General features: G+C 41.9%; 1 protein-coding gene across 1 annotated transcript in view; it reads left to right on the top strand.

The window, feature by feature from the left end:
- The window catches only part of Rgs20 (regulator of G protein signaling 20), an 89927-nt gene extending 65654 nt beyond the window's left edge, over positions 1-24273 (top strand). The window contains exons 3-6 of the mRNA XM_051197783.1: positions 10100-10254; positions 15372-15455; positions 20948-21182; positions 23897-24273. Of these exons, the coding sequence (XP_051053740.1) occupies positions 10100-10254; positions 15372-15455; positions 20948-21182; positions 23897-24085 (663 nt within the window). The 3' untranslated portion in view covers positions 24086-24273. The remainder of the gene's footprint in view (positions 1-10099; positions 10255-15371; positions 15456-20947; positions 21183-23896) is intronic.
- Positions 24274-24577: the final 304 nt, after the last annotated feature.

Here is a 24577-nt window from a genome sequence, read left to right as displayed (position 1 = left end):
GTTCATAACAACTACTCAGTTCTGATTAGGAAAAAAATTACAGAATCACCTTTATTAACATATTACATTTGGTACCATAAAAAACGTTGTCAGAAAGCCTTATTACCCATATGTATATTTATAGACATTTCATGAATATAATCATTATTCTGAAAAAATACATTATTCTAAAGATGAAAAGTGTTCGCCACAGACTACTTACATTTTCATCCTTCTAAGTATCTGGAACATTATTACATATACCGCTGTTGTCAGTGTAGCTTGTTTAACCCCAAAATTCCTGTTTCTCCCCATTTGTTGGAAATAAGTCCAGTAGAAATCGTGCTTGTGAACTACACATTCCTTCTCCTTGCATAATAGGAAATACCATCCTTTCTTTTCTCTTTTCTTTTCTTTTTTTTCCAATTCACCATTTGGTTCCAGATTTTCTTTTTTAACTTCCCTAACAATATTCTCATTTTCAAAGGGTTTTCCAGAAAGCAAATTATTTGTTCTTGATATCACCTTCATTGGGCTTCTGGGGACTCAGGGTGGAGCTCTGAGCTCTGCAGGAGTTCTTCTGGCGTGTGTACTGTTATCAGGCCCAAATCCCCAGCAGAAACTGAGTGAAGGTCCTTTTCCTTCAGATCTTTCTCTTGTATTCCACATGCAGAAATGTCCTTTGCTCGGGACCCTTGTGGCCTTGGGATTCTCTTGGCTTTGGTCCATGGCAGCCACCAACACCCAAGTACAGACTAGTGCTTTACTCTATGGCTACAAAGCTGCCCCTTCCTCCACGTTGGCATGAGCGGGCATCAGGGGGGCTGGGCTTCAAAGCACACAGAAGGATGGACAAAAACCCCGGGGCAGTCCTAACTGACAATTTTCATATGCTGTGCACTTTAGGCTTACAGGTTCATTTCAGTGAATTAGCTATTCACATTTTATTTCCTTGTTGACAGTCACTTTTCATTTGTCATAGTTGCACTGTTTTTTTTTTTTATTTTGTTTTGTTTTGTTTGCCTAGAAAAATTAACACTCCCTGCACTGTGCATGACAGCATCCTATTGAGGGCCCGGTGATGTTATGGAAACTGTTAGAGTCAGACCCTGGGCCTGACAGCCCTAATAAGCAAATTCAACTACACAGCCTGAGTAGACCGGTTAAAGAGAGAGAGTAATAGCAAAAACCCTAAGAAGGTTTATTTGATATGGGTACATTGGGAGGAGGAAGAAAGAGGTCTGGTGAACCACCCCCAAGTGGGTACAAACATGGACTTGGGTTTAAATCGATGCAAGAAGTGTACACAGCTAAGCAGTGCTGTTACCGTGTAGGCTCTTGATGGGTCCTCTTTTTCTGTCGGCCAAAAATTGAAAAGGCAGAAAAATGCTGACCACAACAGGCAGCAGCAGGGGAACCACAGACCTGCAGCCAGCAGTAGACAGACAGTCATCCCCTGAGAGTCAGGCCTTTGACTAATTACAGACTAAATGGGGACACAACCCAGAAGACTGCAAAGCAGAGGTGGGCCCTGGAGACAGAAGCCTAGTCTGTTCTCAGGGGCTGGAGAAGTTTAAGACTCTTTGAGGGGTCTTTTCCCCTAATTTAGCATTTGTCTGTTTGAACAAAGAGAGGGAGATAGGCCTTCAATTTGGGGGTAAACATGTCCTAATAAGGCCTTGAATTGATGAGGCCAGTTCATCAGCAAGCTAGCCTTGGAAACAAGAAAGGCCCTTTGTTTGCTGTGTTGTTGTTGTTTTGTTTTTGTTTGTTTGTTTGGTTGGTTGGGGTTTTTTTGTTGTTGTTGTTGTTTGGTCTGGTTTTTTGAGAGAGGATTTCTTAGTATTGCTTTGGAGCCTGTCCTGGAACTAGCGCTTGTAGATTAAGTTGCTCTCAACTCACAGGGATCCGCCTGCCTCTGCCTCCTGAGTGCTGGGATTAAAGGCATGAGCATCCCTTTGGTTTTAGGTGCCAGGCTTTTGTCTTAGGCCGGGAAGGTGAGGAAGAGGCCAGAAGCTTTACATTTTGCTGCCTAGCTGTGGCCCACCCCACCTCCTTTCTGTCTGCCTGTCAGGGATCTATCTAATTTTGGTCCCTAAGTTCTGCCTAGGATATCACCATCGCTGTCTAGGTTCCTCACTCTCCAACAAAGTGGACTGGCCAGTCACCAGCACTAGGTGGAATATCCTCCTGGGACACAAGCTCTCTTTCTCTGCCAGGCCTTTTCCTTCTCCAGTGCAAGAGGAATTTGTGAAAATGCTAATTCCACTGGCTTTATTGTCTCAATAGTCTGATAGCCAAAAACTGTGAGAAATGATAGAAATAGCTAGCTGCCTCGACAGTCACCCAAGGGTTATCTGCAACATTGGGGCATCCATCTTTGGCCTACAGGCCTAGCACATCTGACAGACTTTTCTGTGAAGCAGGCTGTTGTGAAAGGCTGCCCAACCTTGTCTTGGCAAAGTCTGGCAGTCCTTTCCTTTGTGTCCTGCTTGTCCAATTTGGACAGCACACTGTCAGCAGTTGAGGCAAGAACACTTTCTTGTCCCAGTGGCTAACATTTGTCACAAAGAAAGTAAACTCCAAGTGGAGGTTCTTTGATGCCCTTCATCTTCCCTGAAGTAAACTGGCACTGCCAGGAGAAGACATGTCTCATTGTCATGAAGAAAAGAACCTATGTTATGACTGGCTGTGGTGGTGCATGCCTTTAATCCCAGCACTTGGGAGGCAGAGGCAGGTGAGTCTCTGTGAATTTGATGCCAGTCTGGTCTCCAGAGCTAGTTTCAGGACAGCAAGAACTGTTCGATAGAGAAACCCTATCTTGAAAACAAAACAAAACAAAAGCCCTATGTTATTAAAACACCTTAAATGCCCTATTCTGCAGATCTCTGAAGTGCTTGAAGATGACCTATCTAAAATATGTGTTTGACTTTGAAAACATACCTAGTATGACTACAAGTTCAGTTGTAGTAAGTGACTTTGCTGACCTGCATTTCCTTATTATACTAAATAGTTGGTAATAATAATTTTTAAGGCATAAAAATTTGCATGACATTGTCAAATGAGTTGCATAGGTATAATACCTTGAACAATATTAGAAATGTATGTATAGTATGTTGTAATAAAAATGATCTCAATTTTGTATCCATAGACCAAATAATAATAATAATAATAATAATAATAATAATAATAATAATCTAAACCAATGTAAAATATTTAAAACTACTAGTTACTTTTATGGGTTAGAAATAGATTCAATAATCTACCTTTTTTTATAATTTTTTAATTTACATTTGAAACAAGCTTGTCAATTCCAGTTTCCGTACCCTCCTGTCCTCCCGTTACCCCCACCAACCCCCATCCCATCCAAAGGGATGAGGCCTTCCATGGGGAGTCGTCAAAGCTGGTCATTTCATTTGGACAAGGACCTAGGCCCTCCCAATAATCTACCTTTTTATCCTATTTCTGTATCCACCTTTTTTCTTTTCAAAAGAAGAACTCTGATTCTAGTCTCCTTTGCTCAACTTTTTTCCTGACCATTACCAATACCAGCTTGTAACCAACCCCTCTAAACAATGACACATATCCATAACCCATTGAATGACCAAAAAACATCCACCCCACCCCTTGGGAATATGGGCATTATAGTCTTACATTTATTTCTGCTGTCTGGGGACAATGGCATCTTCAGGGGATTCTGAAAAGAAAAAAATGTCAAATCTGGGAGAGGTAGCTGTATCATTTTGTCTAATCTCTGCATAATGGAAAGTGCAGGGCTTGTCTCAAGTCCTGGCCAGAATAGTCTATGAGGCTGGATCTTCTCAGCTAGCCACCTTGAAATTGTCCTGAGCAGTTTGTAGTTCAAAGCCGATCTTTAGGTGGTGTTTTTCAGCTTAGTGGTGTTATCATAGTCCTGGTGGACTCAAATCGGTTAAAGGATCAATATTTGTTATGTATATCCAGAGTACAAAAATTTAATTACATGTTACCCAATAAAGACTCAAATCCAAAATCATGTACAGGAAGCTAGATGAAGCCTTTATCTAGAATTAATTAGTACTCTATATGACCATTAATATCATGACAAAAACTTTAAATAGATAGATATTATGAATTTTTAGATGATATTTATACCTCATTAAAAGCCTCAAAGACTCAAAATAGAACCAAATGATTATGAGGTTAGTGGCAATAAAATAATCCCTAATTTTTTGTTTTTCTTTTGTTCCTTATCAGATGGCTTTTCTGATATGAGACAGAGATTTTGGATTTTACTTTAACAAACATGATTGGGTTTAGAGAAGGAGAGTCATACTCCAACTCCAAAGCCAGCTTTAATTTTTAATTGAATTGGGACTATTAAAAAGACCATTTGCATTATATGTCTGTAGAGAACAGTAGAGACAAACTTTTAAAAAGATTTATGAAATTGTGTCCTGTTGGAGATGTGGTATAGTAATAGGCCAAATTACTCTTTTTCTTGGAACGTTTTTTTCTGGATGAAAAATGTTCAGATGTTTTCATTTGTCCAATGGTCTTCAGATTCCTTAGTTGGATGCCTTCACTCTCCTGAAAAGACAAAGACAAAACCCTCTACAACCCTAATTTTTGGGGAGGTTCCCTTATGGCAAGTTTTATCGGATCAAATGAAAAGCATTTCTTAGTTTTAAAGTTAGTTTATTTTGAATGGCAATGCTGTTTGCTTAACTATCACCTCTTCTAGTCAAGGGGTGTCTCTTGTAAAAATCAAATCTTGATCAAATTTGATGGTATCCATAACTTTTCTTCTCCTATGTAAACAAAAGCAAAACCCTTTCCCCAACATAACACATATCCTGGTTTTCATTCTGAGGTCAGCACATCTTTAAAGTGTACAGGCTGATATAATTCTGTAGATTTTCTATTATCCATTGTCTCTCCACAGCTGTCATACCTTTGTCAATAGCATTCAGAAAATTCAAAATTAATAAAGCATTATGCAGTCTATTTCTGTGGGTCTTTATTACCCCTTTCTATTTATTTAGCTTATCCTTAGAGTTTGATTTGATCTCTTGCCCTGTAGGATTGTGTGGTATACCTGTAATATGCTTCATATTGTAATAAGCAAAAAAAAAAAAAAAAGCTTTCATTTTACTAGCGACATATGCTGGAGCATTGTCAGTCTTAATGTGTACAGGTATTCCCATGATGGCCATAACTTCTAACAAATGTGTGATTACAGAATAAGCCTTTTCTGAATTCAAAGCAATTGAACATTGAAACCCAGAATATGAATCAATGGTGTGGTGTACATGTTTTAAGTTTCCAATTTCCACAAAATGAAACACATCCATCTGCCAGATTTCACTCCCTTGAGTACCCTTTGGGTTACTTCCTGCAGATAGTGGAGTTTGGTTGTATAAACAACAAGGAGGACATTTCCTTATAATTTCCTTGGCTTGTTGTCATGTGATGGAAAAAAATATTTTCAAACCTTTGCTATTGACATGATCTTTTATTTTATGAAATTCTGAGACCTCCAGCACATTTCCTATCAATAGTTGATCAATTTCATCATTACCTTGTGCTAGATGGCCCGGCAGGCCCATATAGGTTTAAATGTGTGAGGTGTATATGTGTGTGTACATACATATGTAAATATATATATATATATGATGATTCCTATTCCTGATTATTTCTTATAACTGAATAAATAACAAAGTCAATTCTGTATCATCTGTATAAATTCAGCAGTTTCAATATGCAAAACAGCCCTTTCTGCATATTGCAAATCAGTAACTATGTTGAGAGGTTCCGTAAAATCCATTAATACCACGAGAATAGCATATAATTCTGACTTTTGGAAAGAATCAAAAGGGCTTTGAGCCACTTTACTTAAATTTTCTAATTTGTAACCTGCCTTTCCTGATTTAAAAATTTTGCATCACTATAGAATGTAGGAGCCCCAGATATTAGTGTTCACCATACAATACAAGGAGAGATCTGGTTAGTTCTTTTTATCAATTGAATTCTCTTGGTTTTGGAATATTTGTTTTTAATCACTCCTAAAGGATTGCCTCGTGCTCTTTGCCAGGGTTCACTTTCTGCCCATAATTTGTTTCTTTCATTAGTAAAAGGTACCTCATTATCATTGTGCATTAGCATTTTCAAAATCCAGAGATTCTGGATTACTCCTGGAGTCAGTCTTTGCAAGAAATCCTTGGAGGCTTCCTTTGGGCTCTGTTATAACTTTAATAAATGACTCAGTTTTCTTTCACACTTCTCCAATTCTCTCCCAAGCATTCAAAGCTGCTGTGTGGCATAAATCCAGGGCATAGTTATCACACAGAGATTGCCTTTGTACATCAGCATAATCTCCCTCTCCAAGAAGTTGGTCTTGGGAGATTTCCATACCTCTAGCCCTACTTTGTTGTTCAATGATCTTAGCCTCATCTTTCCACCAGGTTTTCCGTTGTAATTAAGGACTAGCCTCTAAAAGAGTTTTAACCAAGTCTCTCTAGTCTTGAGGGATAATTCTATTACAAGTTGTCCATGAGTTTAACATCTGCTTCACAAAAGGTGAATTCAAGCCATATGAGACCTTGAATCTCCTTAAATCTAACATTTCCACAGGAGTCCATTTAACTCATGCACAGCCTTGGAGATACCTGTCATTTGGCAGCTCCTGTAACGTGACTGGATAAATTAAAGCTGGCTGTTCAAAAACCATAGACTATTTTTCTTTAACTTTGTAATGCAATGCTAAAATTGGCTCTCCATTAAACTCCTCTATATGAATCTGAATATCTCTATGATCTGTTTTATTAAGTTTCTCTAAAACTTGTATCTTAACACTCATATTAATCAATGTTTTTAATGATAAAACAAAATTCATAAAGCTGATCATGTTTATAATTGATATTACATAAGTCCCATCTAAATTAGTGATCATCTCATTAAATTGTTCCATTTTCAAACTGTCCAGCGTATAAATAAATAAAAATTTCCCATTTTTTAATGTGGAAAAAAACCTTTCCTATTTTTTGTTTGTTTAACTAATTCATTCTTTTAAGAATTACCAATTGTCTTAACCAAATCTGCTGAGGAAGATGGTGGAGCTTAAAGCTGTGTAACACATCTGATCAGACAATGCAAGCAGAGTACAGCCCTCCTGAGGACAGCTGCAGTTGCTAGCATGTACCTATGAAATTAGAGTGGCAGCCCAAGGAGAGGGGTCTAAGACAAGCCCACATCCCATGGTGTGAGGAGAGGGGAGCTGTCTGTCTGAAAATGCACATGGGATTGTGCAGAAGACACATGTGTGGCCGGAGCTGCCTGAAGGCAGAGCCAGCAGGTGTAGAGCAGGTAAGTCTTGTGGCATTTGGAATGCAAGTGCTTCTGGAGTTTGGATGGCAGCTAAAAACTGTTTTTGATGAGCTACAACAGGAAAATCCCAAACTTGCTCAGAGGCTCAGGGAATAAAAGAAAAGAAAACCTGGCTGGACAGGGTGGTGACTCCAGTGGGAGCCCCGCGTGCAGCTCCAGCCCAGCCACCAACAAGTGGTATTTCATGAATTCCTGCCTTTGAGTGACAATATGTAACATGAGTTCTAATAAGTCTTAATAATAAAATTTCGTAGTCAGATATAGTGGGAAATGCTGAGAGATCAGAGAGACTAAGGAGCAAAATCCAGCTGCCTTACCTACTCATCTTCCCAGTCAAAGAGAGACTTATCACTTCCCTCTCTGCCCAGCCATATCATTTCCTATCTGTCTATATAGACCTCCAGACACCTATGAATAATTAGGAGCTAGCTCCACTCTATGATCTTCAGGCAAGCTTTATTTGTTGGAGTATAAACAAGATATCACTACAGGTTACTCTTGTAAATTGAAGGATTTATAGCTAGGTTGGTGTTTACCTTTCTCCTTTGGTCGTGTGCAGAGTATATTCCAACACCATATAGGGGTGAAATCTTTAGGCAGTTGCCAGCTCAACTTCTCTGTGTTCAGTGTATTAAGCAAGTGTTGTCTTCAACAATAGGCCTTTACCATCAGTTTGTGGAAAGCAACCTATAGCCTGGGCTTTTTGTCCAACAACTAACTCAATTAGATATAACCCAATCCTAATACTGGTAGCTTCATTTTGTGACAAGAAATGTCCAGTTGCTGCTCCATCTTCCCCATTATTTGGCAATTTCATTTAGGTCAGCTTCATATATGTATATATCATAGGAAGCGTCTACTGTATTAGGTTTATCTTTTAAATTATTGTGCAATAATGCAAAACACATTGTTTTGCCAATTACTACTAGTCATGATGAGTACCAATAAATTTGAAAACAAGACAAAAATAGTTTCTAAAAAGTAAAAACGTCACATTGTTTTAAAAAGTGGAATAAGCTAATAAAAGCCTAGGTACCAAGGAATAAATTGTGGTCTTGAGAGCTGGCTCAGTAATGGAGAGTGCTTGCTGAGTTTCCATAGGAGCTGAGTTCAATTCCCAGCATCCACCTCAGCATGCTCTCAACTTCATATAACTCTATCCACAAGAGATCCACCCCCCCCACTTCTGATCTCTGCTGATACCTGCACACATATGACAAACATGCATGCACATAACCACAAATAAAAAATTAAAAAGTAGAAGACATTGAATTAGAATTCCAATAATTTTTATAAACACATTCTACCAAATCTTCGGAGAATAAATAATTGCCTTATAAAAGATGATAGGTAGGCAGAGAGGTGGGTAGGCAGGTGGGTGATGTGGGGTCCATTCAATTCAGTCCAACTCAGGCACCACGTCCAGACAAAAGTAAAAAGTGTATTGTAATCAAAACCTTGACTGAGGGGATCAGGGATGCAGAGCAGACTCAGGAGCTGAACTGCGACTCTGCCTCCAGTTTTCACAGAGTTTTTAAGCAAATCAGATAAAAACCAACCTATGCTTATGTGCACTTATTTACAGAAGCTTTAAATGACTTAAGATGTCAGAATTGTCAAACCACTGTACAAATTCTGGGAAACGGTAGAAGAAGTGCTAATAACACTGAGGGAAAATTAAGTAGGTCACAGGGGATTGGGGTGCGTGATGTGAAATTCCCCCCAAAAATCAATAAAAATTTGTTTTTAAAAAGGAAATAACAGACTTCTAGGAGATAACAACCAAACATACATAAGATGAAAATGAACTATAATAAGAAGAAGCAAAATCCATCACATCAAAGTTGGATGAGGCAACCCTACAGAAGGAAAAGGTCCTCAAGAGCAGGCACCGGAATCATAGTTCCACTCATTCTCGCATCCAAGGATCCCATGAAAATACTAAGCTGAAAGCTATAATGTATGCAGAGGACCCGGTGCAGGCCGGTGCAGGCCCGTGCTTGCTGTTTCAGTCTCTGTGAACTTATACGATCGCCGTTGACTCAGAGAACCATGTTTTCCTGGTGCCCTCCTCTTGTCTTGACACTATTTCCATCTCCTCTTCCATGGATGTGGAAGCTCTGAGGACAGGGATGTGATGAAGATATCCCAACTAGAGCTACTTGTTCCAAGGACTCTCTTTGACGTCTGGCTGTGGGTCTCTGCTCCCGTCTGCTGCAGGAGGAAGCTTCTCTGATAATGGCTGAATATGGCACTGATCTATGAGTATAGCAGAATATCATTAGGAATCATTTTATTGAAACTCTTTTTTAAAAAGCATCAATAGTGTTTGCTTTTACCCCAGGTCTCTAGGCTATCTAGCCTCTTGATCACCCAAAAACTGTTGGGTATGGGTTCCTGTAAATGATTCTTTTACCATTTATCAATAAACAAATCCCATGCACAAATATTAAAGGAAAAAGAAAACTGCTCAGCTGAGGTTCAGTTCAGAGGGAACCTGAAGCTGAGAAAGGCTTCTGGGGTCATAACTTACCAGTATACTCATTTGTCTCCCTTAGTAAACTACTTAAGGGCAAGCCTGCTCTCCATTTTACCCCTGGAGCTTACACCATGTTCAATTAACTCTGCTAAATCGGAGTATAAACACATTAAACCAGTTTGCAAAAATGGCTTGGGTATTACCATGTGGAGCCCTCTCTGTGAGCCAAACAGAGGAACACAGGGCTTGAATTACAACGGTTGTTTACTTTTGCAGCCTGTGGGATCCGAGAGGACTGAGATGCGTGTACAGCAGATGTGCAGCGGAAGCGGAAGCGAGACCCAGGGTTCCATCCCCAGCCAGCCCGGCACGGGTGACCGCGGTTCCAATGCCTGCTGCTTTTGCTGGTGCTGCTGCTGCAGCTGCTCATGGTAAGGCTTTTCACTAAGGCACTGACGCGGAGGGGGCTTTTGACCACAGCCTATTTACAACACATCTATAAAATGACATTTGGTTTGGCTTGTTGGTAGCTCAGGCTGCCCTTCCAAATTACTTACTCTAGGTTCAATTCACAGCACCCACATGGCAATTCACAATTGTCTGTAACTCCAGTTCCAGGGGATCTGACACCCTCACACAGACATACGTGCAGACAAAACACCAATGCAGATAAAATAAAGATATATAAATTAAAATATGCTTTAAAAGAGATTTTTAAAAGAAGGAAGATAGAAAAAAAAAAAACAAATTAGTCATGGTGGATGTGAGACAGGGGCAAACAGGTCTTTAGTGCTTACTGGTCCGCCAGCCTAGCTTGAACCAACGAGAGCCTTGTCTCAGAAAACCCAAACAAACAAAAGCCTTAGGAAAGCCACTTGATTTTGCCCTCTGGCCTCCACATGCATAGGTACCCAACAAACATACAATCTCACACAATTGAATAAGCAATAAAACTCAAAAGAAAAAATGAAAAGGTGAAACTTAGACAAGATAATTACAATGACCTTAATAAAGGATTTATATCCATAATATCCTGATGTGGGATGTCTTTCTGCATGATGTGAATGTGTGTTGCTTTTATAGGTTGACAAATAAAGCTGATTGGGCCAATGGCTAGGCAGAATAGAGCCAGGCCAGAAATCCAAACAGAGTTACAGAAAGAAAGTAGGCAGAGTCAGGGAGATGCCATGTAGCCTCTGGAGAAGCAAGATGTGCGATAACAAGTCATTGTGGTAAAATATAGAATATTAGAAATGGGTTAATTTATATGTAGAGCTAGCCAGTAAGAAGCCTAAGCCATCAGCCAAACAATTATAATTAATATCAAGCCTCTGAGTGTTTATTTGGGAACTGGTAGGCCAGACAAGAAAAAACAAACCTCCAACTACAACAAACAAAGAGTTTCAGGACATAAAATGACCAAATGAAAACTAGCATCAAATGGCACAGAAAAGGTAAGCTATATGTGCTCCTGCCAACAAGATTAAGATAAATGCAAGTTGGTAGACTGATATGGTGGTGCACACCTTTAATCCCAGCACTCAGGAGGCAGAGACAGGCAGATCTCTGTGAGTTCAAGGCTAACTTGATTACTACATAGTGTGTTCCAGGACAGGAGGGGTACAGAGAGACCCTGCCTCAAAAAAAAAAAAAAAAAAAAAAAAAAAAAGTTGAATGCACACTCTTCTAAATGTGTACTTAAAAGCCCCCTACGAAACAGTACATCGAATGCAGAAAACATATTGATGAGAAAATGGAATGGGGTTCCATAGTTCACAAACTTGGTGTCTTCAGGCTATTGTCACTTAGACCCATGTGCTACAGGAGGAAAGCAATTACAGAGTAATGGATATAGTAAAAGAATGCTTGTATATTGTGCATAGTAGCATAATCATGAGCAAGAATGATGGACAAATTAAGCTTGATGGTTATCTCTCAGGTAGAGAACAGGCAGACCACACAACAAAGTGTATGTAGTTTGAGAAGAATTTTCCCCCAAATTAACAGATTCATAATTGTCCTGAAATATAATGCATTGATTTCTCGTCAGTGGAAATCAATTCAATTTCCTTGATTTTTCCCCCTCAGCATTGTTTTAAGCTGTTTGTATACATTGTAGTAACAGTATAACTAGCAATATTTTCCTAAGCTCCAATGACATCCTTCCAGAATTCCAATCCATGGCCTTCTGATACAAAGGGAAGCACTCAGATTTTTATCCTCTAAAATACAAACATTTTAACCACTGTGAGTTGTTCCTGCTTCTGTAAATAACACCTCACTCACGCTCATGTAAGCAAAACTAACTCATTGGGCCAACGACAAGAAAGAAAAGGGGGCATAAAAGTAGAAGGACCGGCTGGAGAGAGGAAGGGGGTCAGTGGAACAAGGGGACAAGGGAGGGTAATAAATGAATGTGACCAAAACACACTATATTCATGTGTTGTGGTGGTATTGTGTTTATGATGTAATAAAGCTTACCTGAAGATCAGAATGCAAAGCTAGCCACAGCCATAGAGCCAGGCAGTGGTGGCACACACCTTTAATCTATCAGGAGATAGAAGCAGATGGATCTCTGTGAGTTCAAGGCCACCCTGGGCTACACAAGAGTAAATCAGTCTAAAAGAAACTGAGCTCACAGATTCCAGCAGTAGGGAGGTAGAGAGAGGAATGATATGGCTAGGTGGACAGAGGAATATAAGGCAGGAGGAGACAGGAATGCATTGCAGTGTGTTAGTATTCAGGCATCTGTACCGACCTGTCCTTGGGGTTCTGACAGGATACGCCCTCAGCAGCAGCCACTAACAGCACCACCTGTGCACATTCACTACATTACCTTTTAAAAGGCCCTGCCCACCTCCCCTCCTTCCCATCCTTCTCTCTTTCTTTCCTTTCTGCCTGTTGCTTGCTCTCTCTCTCCTCCTCCTCTTCCTCCTCTCCCCCCTTTCTCCCTCCTCTTTCCTGCTGCTCCTGTCTCTGGAGGTCTATTCCCCGCTTCCCCTTTCTCCTTTTAATGATCTCTTTCCCTAGTTAAAAACAAAAACAAAAAAACCAAAGCAAACCCTTACGCTTGAACCCTTTGCCTGTCACATGGCGGCCTCCTCTCAAGCGCTGCTTTCCCTAAATTAACACGGTGAGTCTGAGCAGCAGTGCAGCTGGGGGCAGTCTGAAGTCCACTGGGTCATCTCTGCAGTTGAGCATTGGTAGAGGTGAGACCTCTTTAGTGGCTGACTGCTTTGCTCATCTCATGTTCAGCTTGAACCCCAACATCTGTCTCTGGGTTTTCATTATTTGTGCTATGGTGAGGGAAATGCCATTAGCAATTATAATCAACATTTGTTAATAAAATGAACTTTAGCTTTTTCCTGCCTCACTGGAAAGGGAAGCCCCTGAGTCTTACACGGCACTGCTGAAGTGTGGCGAGCAGGGCCTTGGCTTGTGTTCATCATCCTCTACTGGGAAAACAGCCACAGAAGACCCTACAAACATGGGGAACCAAGAATAGCCTGCATATTTTTGTCCAGAGGACACTGTCCCCTTTAAAACATTTCTGTTTTTGCAAAATAAGGTGGAAAAAATGTCAAAGTTCACAATAGAGCATCCAATTCTCTTTGCTGCCTTGTCTCAAATTCACGGTTCCTTTTTCTCTTTGCTTTTGCATTCCCACTGTGCAGTCATGTGTTCTGCTTACAAAGAAGCCAGGAAGTCAGGCAGGATGAATGCTCATCCAGATAGGATGCCACCCCAGAGCCTCTCAAGTGTTTTGCTTTTGTTTTGTTTTATTTTTAAAACCCATTATTTATTGAAAAGTTTTAGCCTTAGCTTCATAAAAGAAGTAAGTCAAAAAGATTACTGCATTTTTAATGATCTTGCCTTTATGTCAAAATAGATATCTCTGTCTGTCTGTCTCTCTCTCTCTCTCTCTCTCTCTCTCTCACACACACACACACACACACACACACACACACACAAATCACTTACCAAACTGATTGCTAAAAGCAGGCTAAAACACAAACACTTTCCTAAGATAAAATGTTAAGAAAAAACATAGGAAAATGAACAGAAGCACTAATAATACATACTAGCAAAACAAAAAGCCTCAATCATCAATCACACAAATTCATTTGTAGGGGATAAGAGGGTTGCTCAGCATTCACAAAGCATCAAAAAGAAAAAAAATAAGTTGTTGGGATTCTGAAACTTTCCTGCTAAAGTTAAGAATAAGAGAAAGACATGGCAGTCTCTCCCACTGTCTGACATTGTGTGGGAGGCATCAGCCCAGAGAAAGCATATAGATAGACCCTAGGATTTGGAATAGAATGGAGAAAATCCTCCCATTTTTAGATGATGTAAAATGCCATGAAAGTCCAAAAGAACCTCTATTAGACAGATGAATAAAGAAAAAGAATATAAAATCCATAAAAATAACTATGATTAGCGCTTGTATCTAAACTATATAAAGATACTACAGGTAAGAGCACTGGCTGCTCTTGCAGAGGATGTGGGCTCAGTTCTCAGCATCCACACAGTGGTTCGCAAACACTTGTAACACCAGTTGGAAGGGATCCATCCAGCACCCTTTTCTGACCCCTGCAGACATCAACCATGCCTGTGGTGCACAGACATACATGCAGGCAAAACACCCATGGAAACAAAAATAAAATCTTTAAAACATGTAAAGCCGTATATCTCAAAAGTAAAAGATGAACTGATACTTAAATATCAAGGAATAGAAAAGGACATGTCTTCAGAAAAAATATGTGAGAGCTAGCAATATATGGAAAGGGTCTTGATAACATCAGTCATTAGTAAAATACAAGTCAAAATGACAGGGACATTTCATATCCACCAAGCCAACAACAGGAGGGAAAGGATCCAAGACTTGAGACCCTGCAGATGTTTGAGGAGTGTGCCCAGGAAAGGAGAGGGTTCCTCAAATGATAAGCGGGCATCGTCTGCTTTGTATCTGTGGGTATAGAGCGTTTTAGCAGTGGGTGACTTTACCCTCTGAGCCATCTCACTAGCCCCACCAAAACAAAACACAAAACTCATTTTCTTCTGTTTGTTTTGATTTTTTTTTTGGACAGGGTCTCACTGTGTACCCCTGGCTGGCCTAGAATTCATAGAGACCTGCCTCTGCCTTCTGGCTGCTGGAGTGGGGGCATGTATCACCACCTCTGGCTTGTTTACTTTTTAAAAAGATTTATTTACTTTTATTTTTTTATTTGTGTGTTCTTCCTACAAGTTAGTATCATGTATGAGACTGGTGTCCATAAAAGTCAGAAGATGTCCAGTCCCCTGGAACATGAGCCTCCCCATGGGAGCTGGGAACTGAACCCCAGTACTCTGAAGAAAGTGCTTTTTATCTCTCAGCCATCTCTCCAACCCACTTTTGGTCTTCTTAAAAATAACAATCAGGGTCACATCTTTAAAAAAAAATAGTAATTCCATTTGAGTACCTAAAATTATCTTTAAAAATATTCATTTGGGAAGTGCATTCCTTCAGATATCCCTATCAACATGCAATTAATTGTCTTGTTTCTTACAGTCTCACGGTCAGAAACCAGGAAGACCAGAGACCCAGGAGAGCCTCCCATGAGCTCAGAACAGACATCCCAGCATGTGAAGAAAGGTGAACTCTTGGTTTTATTAGTTCGCAGTACTGATCGAGATGCCAGCATCTCCCTTTTGCATTTCAACAGAACGCATATATTTTCACTTAACTACCTGTAGTAACATCAGATCTCAATGTGGCTTTCCATTTCCCCTGCAGAATTCCTTCTAACTCGTTTCAAAACGGGAAAAATCAGCCCACTCTTTGGTTCCAACGATGAATCACAAATAGAAATCCATCCTTCTTGACAACCCATAACGATGTAATTTTATTTTTACATAATATATTTTTAAGAGCAAAAACCATAAAAACCATGATGTTTGGTCTTCAGGAAAACTGAAGAATTCCATGTTTCAGTTACAAATTAATTCTAAATGGCTGAAAAAATGTTGTATGACTTTTCCTGGAAGACATGACCCAGCATCTACCCACCCTAGACAGGCACTGACAGCGGATCAAAGACTGAATGGGCCAGGGAGAGTGTGGAGTTACGCACAGGAACACAGCAAGGGGTTGCCTGCAGAAACATGGGTGACTCAGAGGCAGATTCATCCCCAAGGCCCACTCAGCACAGGTGATGGCTCACAAATGCTGCAACCCTGAATGTTCACAGGCACTGGGGGGCCAAGGGTCCCTTCCCTAGAAATCATGATTGCTTGTAAGTCTCAAGGAAGTGGCGTGAATGTCCCACCGTTCTGCTTGCTGGTGTCTGGGTCTGTAAGCCTCCCTCCTTTATTTTTATGTTTCAGTTTAACTTGGGGGTATTTGATACATGAGTTGGGAGCCCAGGTCTAATGGATCTTCCAGCTCTCTTCCTGCTTCTCCTTATGCTGGGTTTTGGTGTGCAACCTCCACGCCCAGTTTTGTACTGCTTTTCTGTTTATATTTCTTTGTTGGAGGAAGCTTCTGTCCACCTGGTCCTGCAGCTGTTCAGTCCCAAATAAACACACAGAGGCTTATATTAATTATAAACTGTTTGGCTCGGGCTTCTTACTGGCTAGCTCTCTCTTTATTATTAACCCATTTCTACTAGTTTATGTATCGCCACATGGCCTTAGGCTTACCAGAAATGCCCATCATGCTATCTTCCCAGGAGTTACATGGCGTCTCTCTCTCAACTTACTCTCTGTGTTCCTCTTCCCAGAATTCTCCTAGCCTGGTAGCTCCTCCTACACTTCCTGCCTGGCAATATGAATACATATATATACATATATATGTGTGTGTGTGTGTGTGTGTGTGTGTGTGTATATATAGCATACAGAAAGACATCCCTCATCATTTCATCCCTTAACTCGTTTCTTTTATCAAATTTCCTAATGATTTGTCTTCCTTTAACTATTCTTACATCTGGTTTTTATCTTATTCTTTCTTAAATTTTTATGTAAGTATTTTGCATGCATATATATATATATATATATGCATGCCTGGTACCTATGAATCAGAAAGGGCTGTTAGGTCCCCTGGGACTGGACTTACAGAAGTCTGTGAGCCACCACATGGGTGCTGGGAATGAATTTCTAGTCGTCTACAAGAACAGGCTGTGCTACTGACTGCTGAGTCATCACTCCAGCCCCTTTATGCCTATTCTGAATGTTATGCACTTATAGCTGCAGACATTGGGCAAATATCCTGACAGCATTGTTCAGATAATTTTCTATTCACTTGTCTGTCTTTGCAGATAGAATAGCAGTCCATCCCAGTTATGTAAACTTCTTTTCGTCTTTACATTATGTGCATTTGCCCACATTTTTAAAGTCTGGGAGATACAACAGCAGCCCTGCCCACTTCCCACAGTATATGAATTTGTTGGAAACAGCAGGGTATCTCACAGACCCTAGGGCGCTGGATTCTGTGCCACAGCTCCCAAGCACTAGGGCAGGGTAGAGAAAGCTGATTTTCCTGCTGTGTGACCTTCAGCCTTGGCTTAATAATGGCCACCTTCTGCCTTCATTCCTGCCTGTGTAAAGCAAGGATGACGATAGTTCGTTGTAGCTAAGCCAGTCAAGGGTGGTTGTGAATACTGAGTAGGGAAGTGAGCTTGGCCAAAGGCAAGTAGGTATCCCGTGTAGCTTGACCTGGCTTTGTTCTGAGTCACATCCAACTAACAAAACACAGCGATAAAGGTCTGCTTTCTGGTGCAGATGCTCATAGTGCTAAGTGGGTGCTTCACCATGGAGTCACACCCCCAGGCCTAGAACATGGGCTGACTGTGACTGAAGATCTGCTTGGGTGCTAGGTATGCATACATTTGACTGCACTTGATGTCATCTGCTCTAGTACTAGTTATACATAATTAGTTGCATTTGACTTGTGTGACTCTAATTGTTGTGACTTTTTTTTGGTAAACATTACATAGCCTTTGGAGTCTGTCTTTAAGTGAGCATTTGAATTTAATGATATTGGCAGTCATCTTGATCATTATTAATATATTTAGTCTTTCAGTCAGTGTTGCGCCTGACTTCTTATGGGAAGAAAGGGGTTCCTTGGCTCATGCTTCCAAGCCACGGTTAATCAGTAAGGGAAATCAGGACAGAACCTGAAGTAGCGGCTTGAAAGAATACCCACTTGCTATTTCATGCAGCATCACCTCTAGCCAGGGACCTTGCAGTCCAGGACGTACCACAGGAACTGTGGAGGATCACTGCTAAATGTCTCACTCACACTCAGATAGCTCCTTACACAGCCTAAGACTGTCTGCCCAGGAAATGTACAGGCCACAGTGGACTGCGCTCTCCTATTTCAATTAACAATCAAGAGCTACATTTGGCCATCTGAAAAAAAAAATGTTCTCAAGCATACAGAAAACATTTGTAACAGTTGACCAAGCTTTTTCTCATAAGGTTTGGTTTTGCTTTTTGTACTTGTTTGTGTTGTTTGTTTGATTGATCTTTGCTTGTATTGTTTGGGTTTGGGACAATGCCAGAGATGGAATCCACAGTCTCGCACATGCTGAACACTCTTCTGCCACTGGCCTACCACGTGACATAGAACAGGCTGGCCTCAGACTTACAATCTTCCTTCCATAACCTCCGGGGTAGTGGAGTTAGGGGCGGGTACCCCATCCAGGTCTGGCTTTTGTAAACTGTCTGAATATTTACTCTAGAATCGTTATTGATCAGACTGTACTACTAGTCCCAAAACAATTAAAACAACAGTCAGGAGTTTTAAAAAAACATACACAGCAAAATCCTCTTCGGTTTGATATTTCTAAGATCCCTTTCAATTCAGTACCTCCTCAACAAATAAAAAATAACCATATGAAAATGTAACTTTATCAAGAATGGGGCACAGAGAATGCAATAAATAGAGCAAACATAAATCTTAATAGTTTTTTATTTACTTACTCTCTTTTTTCTTTTTTGAGACAAATTTTCTTTATGTAGCCCTAGCTGTCTAGCTGTCTTAGAACTCACTATGTAGAGAAGGCCAATCTCAGTTCAAACTCACAGAGCTCTGCCTGACTCTGTCTCCAGCTACACCTGGAAAAAAACCTTAGTATCTATAAGAAAAGAAACTGATCATTAGTGAGTCAAGTCCAACTTCCGCACAAGAGGGAGGTATTAACATACATAGAAGCTTAAAGGGTACAAATAGCTCCACACTGTTAAACTGAGTGAGCAATTGATAACTCTCTAAATTTATTTGCATTAAAAAGTATTCAAGCCCTGGTAGCTTAAAACATATAAAATCTCTTACATCGAAGTTCCAAGGCCAGAAACCCAAGATCCAGAGTGTCAGCAGGGCCAGGGTTTCTCTGTACCGAGTCCCTGGAGCAGACTCCCTTCCTGTGTCCTCTGGCCCTGGGCAGCTGCCTGCACCTCTGGTGTACACTGGCTTGTACACATGGTGCTCCAGTCATATGGCCACCTTCTCCATGTGTCCCCGGAGATCTCTCTCTGCTCACGTCTGTACCAAATTTCCTCTGCCAATAAGAGTTTCAGTTTTATTTCAGATTAAGCCCGGACTAGTGACCTGACCTCACCCTAACACGGTTAAGTCTGCAAGTGTCCATTCTTTTTCTTTATAATAATTTCTTTTTAGATGTACAGGTGGATGCTTTGCGTGCATGTATGTCTGTGTACTACACGAGCGCCTGGTGTTCTAGCAGCCACCATGTAGATGCTAGGAATTGCACGCGGGGCCCCTGGAAGAGAAACCAGTGCTCTTAATAGTTGAACCATCTCTCCAGCCCAAGGACCCTCTTGTAAATAAATAAGCCCATATTCTGAGATTCTGGCAATTGAACTGCCTATGGGTGACAAAAATCCAACCCCATGGCTTTGCAAAAGTCTCTTTATTGTTACACAAAAGACAATTTCCAAATGCCAAAGCCTCTCTGGGAGCTGTCTGAAGGAACCATCATCACCTAAGCAGCTCTCCTCCCATTCCAGACGTCCTGGTTTGCCGGGTTTGTCTACAAAGTTGTGCAAAGGCTGTGAATCCTTCAGGAAGAGCAACTCAGGCAACAGTCCCTGACTATTTACAAAAGTTACTGCAGAGTCCCATCCCATCACTGGGGAACTTATATGGCAGGTACAATGTATATGGATTCAGGCTGACCCTGCCCCCAACAACTGGCAGGGTGTGCACACTGGCATTCAGGCAGATACTTAGACAGCTCAAAGGGCCCTGTGTTGTGTGTGTGGCTATGTCATGCAGTATGTGTTCCGTGGCTTTGTAAGGACTCTGTATGCATGTGCAAGCTTTCCCATTTAAGCGAGCGCTTCCCATCTGTTCGCCCCTTCTTCCCCCTTCCTTCTCCCCCTTCCGTCTCTGTTCCCCATTGGCCAACACCTACCCCTCCCCTTGTTCCCTTTCCCCAATAAACTCAGTGTGGGTTCTGTTGAGTTTTGTGGTTCATTGCCCACAGCTGAAGCAAAACACCACCACAATGGATCTGGTGAATCCCTACACCATCCCTCATAATTTGGGATTATAGCCTGTATGTTCTTTTCTCTTCCTCAAATACAGTATGAATCGTAAAATATATTCTGTGGACATTGCCCATTAACGTTCTGTTGGGCCAGTGTTAATTGTGACTTAGCGGTCTGAGATAATTAAGAAATTTGAGGCTGGATGGTGGCAGGATTCTTCACTTCTGTACCCAGATGTGAACAAAGTGTGGTTGTAAGGTTGGTCAAGAAGTTACAGTGTGCTGGGCATTGGTGGCGGATGCCTTTGTTCCCAGCAGAAGCAGGCAGATCTCTGTGAGTTTGGGGCCAGCCTCATCTATGAAGCTAGTTCCTGGGTAGTCAGGCAGTTACACAGGGAAACCTAGTCTTGAAAAACAAACAAACAAACAAAAATGAAGAAGTCACAACATATTCCATCAGAGCCACTTGCCACAGCTTGTAAATAGCTTTGTTCAAGGCTTAAGGAGATAGAGAATGATGCTCTCTTCCTAAAAGAGCCAACCATGTGTGTACTTTAAAGCAGAGACAGAAGGCTTTGTGACAAACCTGGATGCACCAGCAGTAATATCTCCCTTTGTTCCTTTGACCACTGCCCAGCCCTACCCCCACTCTGGAAGAAGTCTGTGCCTGGGCCCAGTCATTTGACAACCTGATGGTCACTCCAGCTGGAAGGAACGCATTCCGGGAATTCCTTCGGACAGAATTCAGTGAAGAAAACATGCTTTTCTGGATGGCCTGTGAAGAGTTGAAAAGGGAAGCTAATAAAAGCACTATTGAGGAAAAAGCCAAGATAATATATGAAGACTACATTTCTATTCTCTCTCCTAAAGAGGTGTGTGTCTGCAAAACTGTCTCCTTAGAGCTGTTGCTAAATCGCCTACTTCTAAGTTTGGTCATGTGGTGTTTGCACACGTAGGGATATTCCAACACACAGCCATAGCAATCGGATCCAGGGGACCCAGAAAAAAGTGGGAAGCATTTTTCAGGGTTTTTTTTCCCCCTTGGGAAAAACATCTGCTTCCCAGCAGCTTTGTTGCAGAGGAGTGCAGGCCCTCACACTGACACTGGCTTTTTTTCTGGGGTGTCTTTCTAGTCACAGCGGTGCTCAACGGTGCTGAGACTGTGAAGATTTTCCCCATGGCATCTTTAATATCACATCCTTAATATCACAAAATATGTATGGGAGTGAGGTTAAGCAGGTTCCCATCTCTTAGCATTTGTTCCTTCAAATCTGCATCCTGAAAGAGGTTGTTTTTTAATTGAGGTGCCTTGTATCACCAATTTCACAATCACTGTTATCTCCTATTGTGTTCGGCTAAAGCAGTGGTTCGTTATAAGACAGCAGCTCTGCTCTTCTGGGCCAGGGACTTCACAGAGGCAGGAAGAGCCATGAGCATCCATGTATGATAATGGCCCAACATCCTCAGGGTGGGGCAGTACAGCAAGTCATAGGAAGACAGGATGAAGATGGAGAAGGAAGTTGCTAGAAGCACAAGGGAATGGGGACATCCTGGAGCTGAGGCCAGTTAAGCCGATGATGTTTTGGTATATGAGCAGTGAACATGGCAGCAGCAGGTGCCCTGAAGTGCCAGTAGCAGCAAATTATCAGAGCTGTGGTAAACAACGGCAGACCTAGAGAAGGGAGATTCTGCATGGCAGAGCTATACAAAACGGGGTTCCATTTGTGCCTTGTTTTAGAACTAAAAATGTTTTAGTTTTCTGCTATTAAAAACTACCAGCTTGACCCTATGACAGGACTCCCCTCTAGATAGTGGTCTGCTCACTATAAGAATCTTCTAGTGGACTTCATCAGGCAGAGCAGACGGAAAAGCTGTCCTAGGCAGAAGAAACAAAAGACGACCATTCTAGATTCTTCCTTCCTTCCTTCCTTCCTCCTTCCTTCCTTCCTTCCTTCCTTCCTTCCTTCCTTCCTTCCTTCTTTCCTTCCCTCCTTAAGTTCCTGGGGGTTCAGACACCTTTTGAGCTAATAACATGGAGCTAGAAATGAGAGCTTCCGAACTGGGAAGCCCTGACAGAAATCCGGCAACACAGGGTGTGGCAGAGGGGAAGGAGACAGACAACTGTGTTAAAGAACTCGTAGGATAGTGGTGCTCACCTGTAATCCGAACGCCTTGGACACCAAGTTCAAAGTTACTTAGTGGGAACTGCCCAGAAAGGAGGGGGAGGGGGAGGGGATGGGTGGGGGGAGAAAGAAAAAGAAAATAAGAGATACACAAGGCACTAAATTGTGGGAATGGATGGGTCCATTGAAAGAGCTTGCTGGTTTTCAAGCACTTTATTTCTAATAAAAATACAGCCGGGCAGCAGTGGCACACACCCTTAATCCTAATTCTCAGGATGCAGAGGCGGGCAGATCTCTGAGTTCTGGGTCAGCCAGGGCTATTATACAGAGAAACCCTGTCTCGAGAAATCAAGCAAAGAAAAAAAACTTTATAAACAAACAAGCCTAGAAACAACTGTCATTTCACTTTGCTAGATGAGTTCATTGATAGGAATTCACACTTAGCTTAGATACAGCAGTGACAGCTGGGATAGTGAAAGAAGAGGTATTAGCTCAGGACCTCCCAGGCCAAGTTCTCAGCACAAAGCAGACTGATGCCCCCCAGAGGGACAGAGCTCAGGGATGGGGGACACAGAGAGAAGATAGAGGGGGAAGGGAAAGGGGGAGGGGCATTTGTCGCCTGCCTCTGGATAGAGGAGACAGGTGGGACTCGTAAGCAAATGATGTTTATAGAGGTGAAAGGAGAGAGCCTGTGTTAGAGTGGGGTGTTTAATTTACATTGGGGTGGTAATTAGATGAACCAAAGGGGGTGTTTGATTGCTGGTGTTCAATACTTTGCTAGGTGGACCTTGGGAGTCAGCCTCAAAACGAGGGAGTGGCCACATAAGGGGATCGACCTTGGGGACTAGCTTCAGGAATAGCATCTACAGTTTTTAGCAAGGTAGAGGGGACTGGGGAGGAGGGCAAGGCCTGCCAGAGCCACATGCTCAGGTGGGCAGAGTCCCTTCAGAAAGAAGCCTGGGTGTCACTTCCAGGCCTGTGACTTCAGCCCTTCACTTTATAGACGCCTTCCTGTGGGCCTGGACTGGCGCCAGAAGCCTACACCCAGTTCCTGGCTGGGCAGGAGCCTGCAACTCCCAGGTTTTCCCTTCATTACCAGGGCTAATCTTCTATCTTCAAAGGCCATCTGATAGTCGTTTAAAAGAAGCAGTGTGTAGTTTTCGAAAGCAGCCAGAGTTCCTTACAACTTGTGAGAAATACGAAGCCTGACCCCTCAGTGTGACCTGCTGAGTCCTCTGGCATTGGGCCAGCAATCTGCTCCATAGGCCTTCTCCAGGCCAACGATGCCACTCCTGGGGCCACTGAATTCCCAGAGTTCCCTTCCTCCACCTTTCGTTTCTCCCAGCAGTTCAGACTTTTGGAAGATCTTGTTTGGGTTGGTGTCTTTGGTAAGATAAACAATTATGGGAGTACGGATAGATTTACAAGAGAAATAATGGAGACAACTGCCTCTCTGTCCACAGGTCAGCTTGGACTCCCGAGTGCGGGAAGGCATCAACAGAAACATGGTGGATCCATCCCAGCACATCTTCGATGATGCTCAGCTTCAGATTTACACCCTGATGCACAGAGACTCCTATCCCCGCTTCATGAACTCCACAGTCTACAAGGACTTGCTGACGTCCTTAACTGAGAAAGCAGTTGAAGCATAGGTGGCTTTGAATATATTTATTGTTACTAAATCCAGAAAATAACTCATGGACTGCATCCAGCACAGGGAATCTAGAGGTAGGATGTTCTCTGCTAGAGTGATTCTCGGACTATTGTAGCGACAAATTCTTCCTCCGCAGAGAGCTACACAGTGTAACTGCAGCCTCCTGTAGTAATACTTGTCAGAAAAAGGGGGGTGGTGTGACAGCCTTAGGAAGGCAGTACACTCACACTCAGTAACAGTAGCGTGTTCTCAGGGCGGGGCATGCTGTAGCCTCTGTTCTGCCTGCAGCTCAGACACACAGAGCAAATGGGGGTACTTTTGTTTTGCATGAGTTAATACCCTGTTACCCTCCAAAGATGAGGCATTCAAGTCTTTCTAGGCTAACCCTTTCTTCAGTCTGAATATTTCACTTAGCGCCATGCCAGGATTGACACATTTCATGAAGATGTGACTATTCCTTGTAAAAATCCGGTGACCGAGTGCATGCATT

Source organism: Phodopus roborovskii, unplaced genomic scaffold (assembly GCF_943737965.1).
Source record: "Phodopus roborovskii unplaced genomic scaffold, PHOROB, whole genome shotgun sequence".
NCBI classification, from domain to species: domain Eukaryota; kingdom Metazoa; phylum Chordata; class Mammalia; order Rodentia; family Cricetidae; genus Phodopus; species Phodopus roborovskii.
Note: the sequence above shows the minus strand (reverse complement) of the source record. Positions and strands in the feature narration are given on the sequence as shown.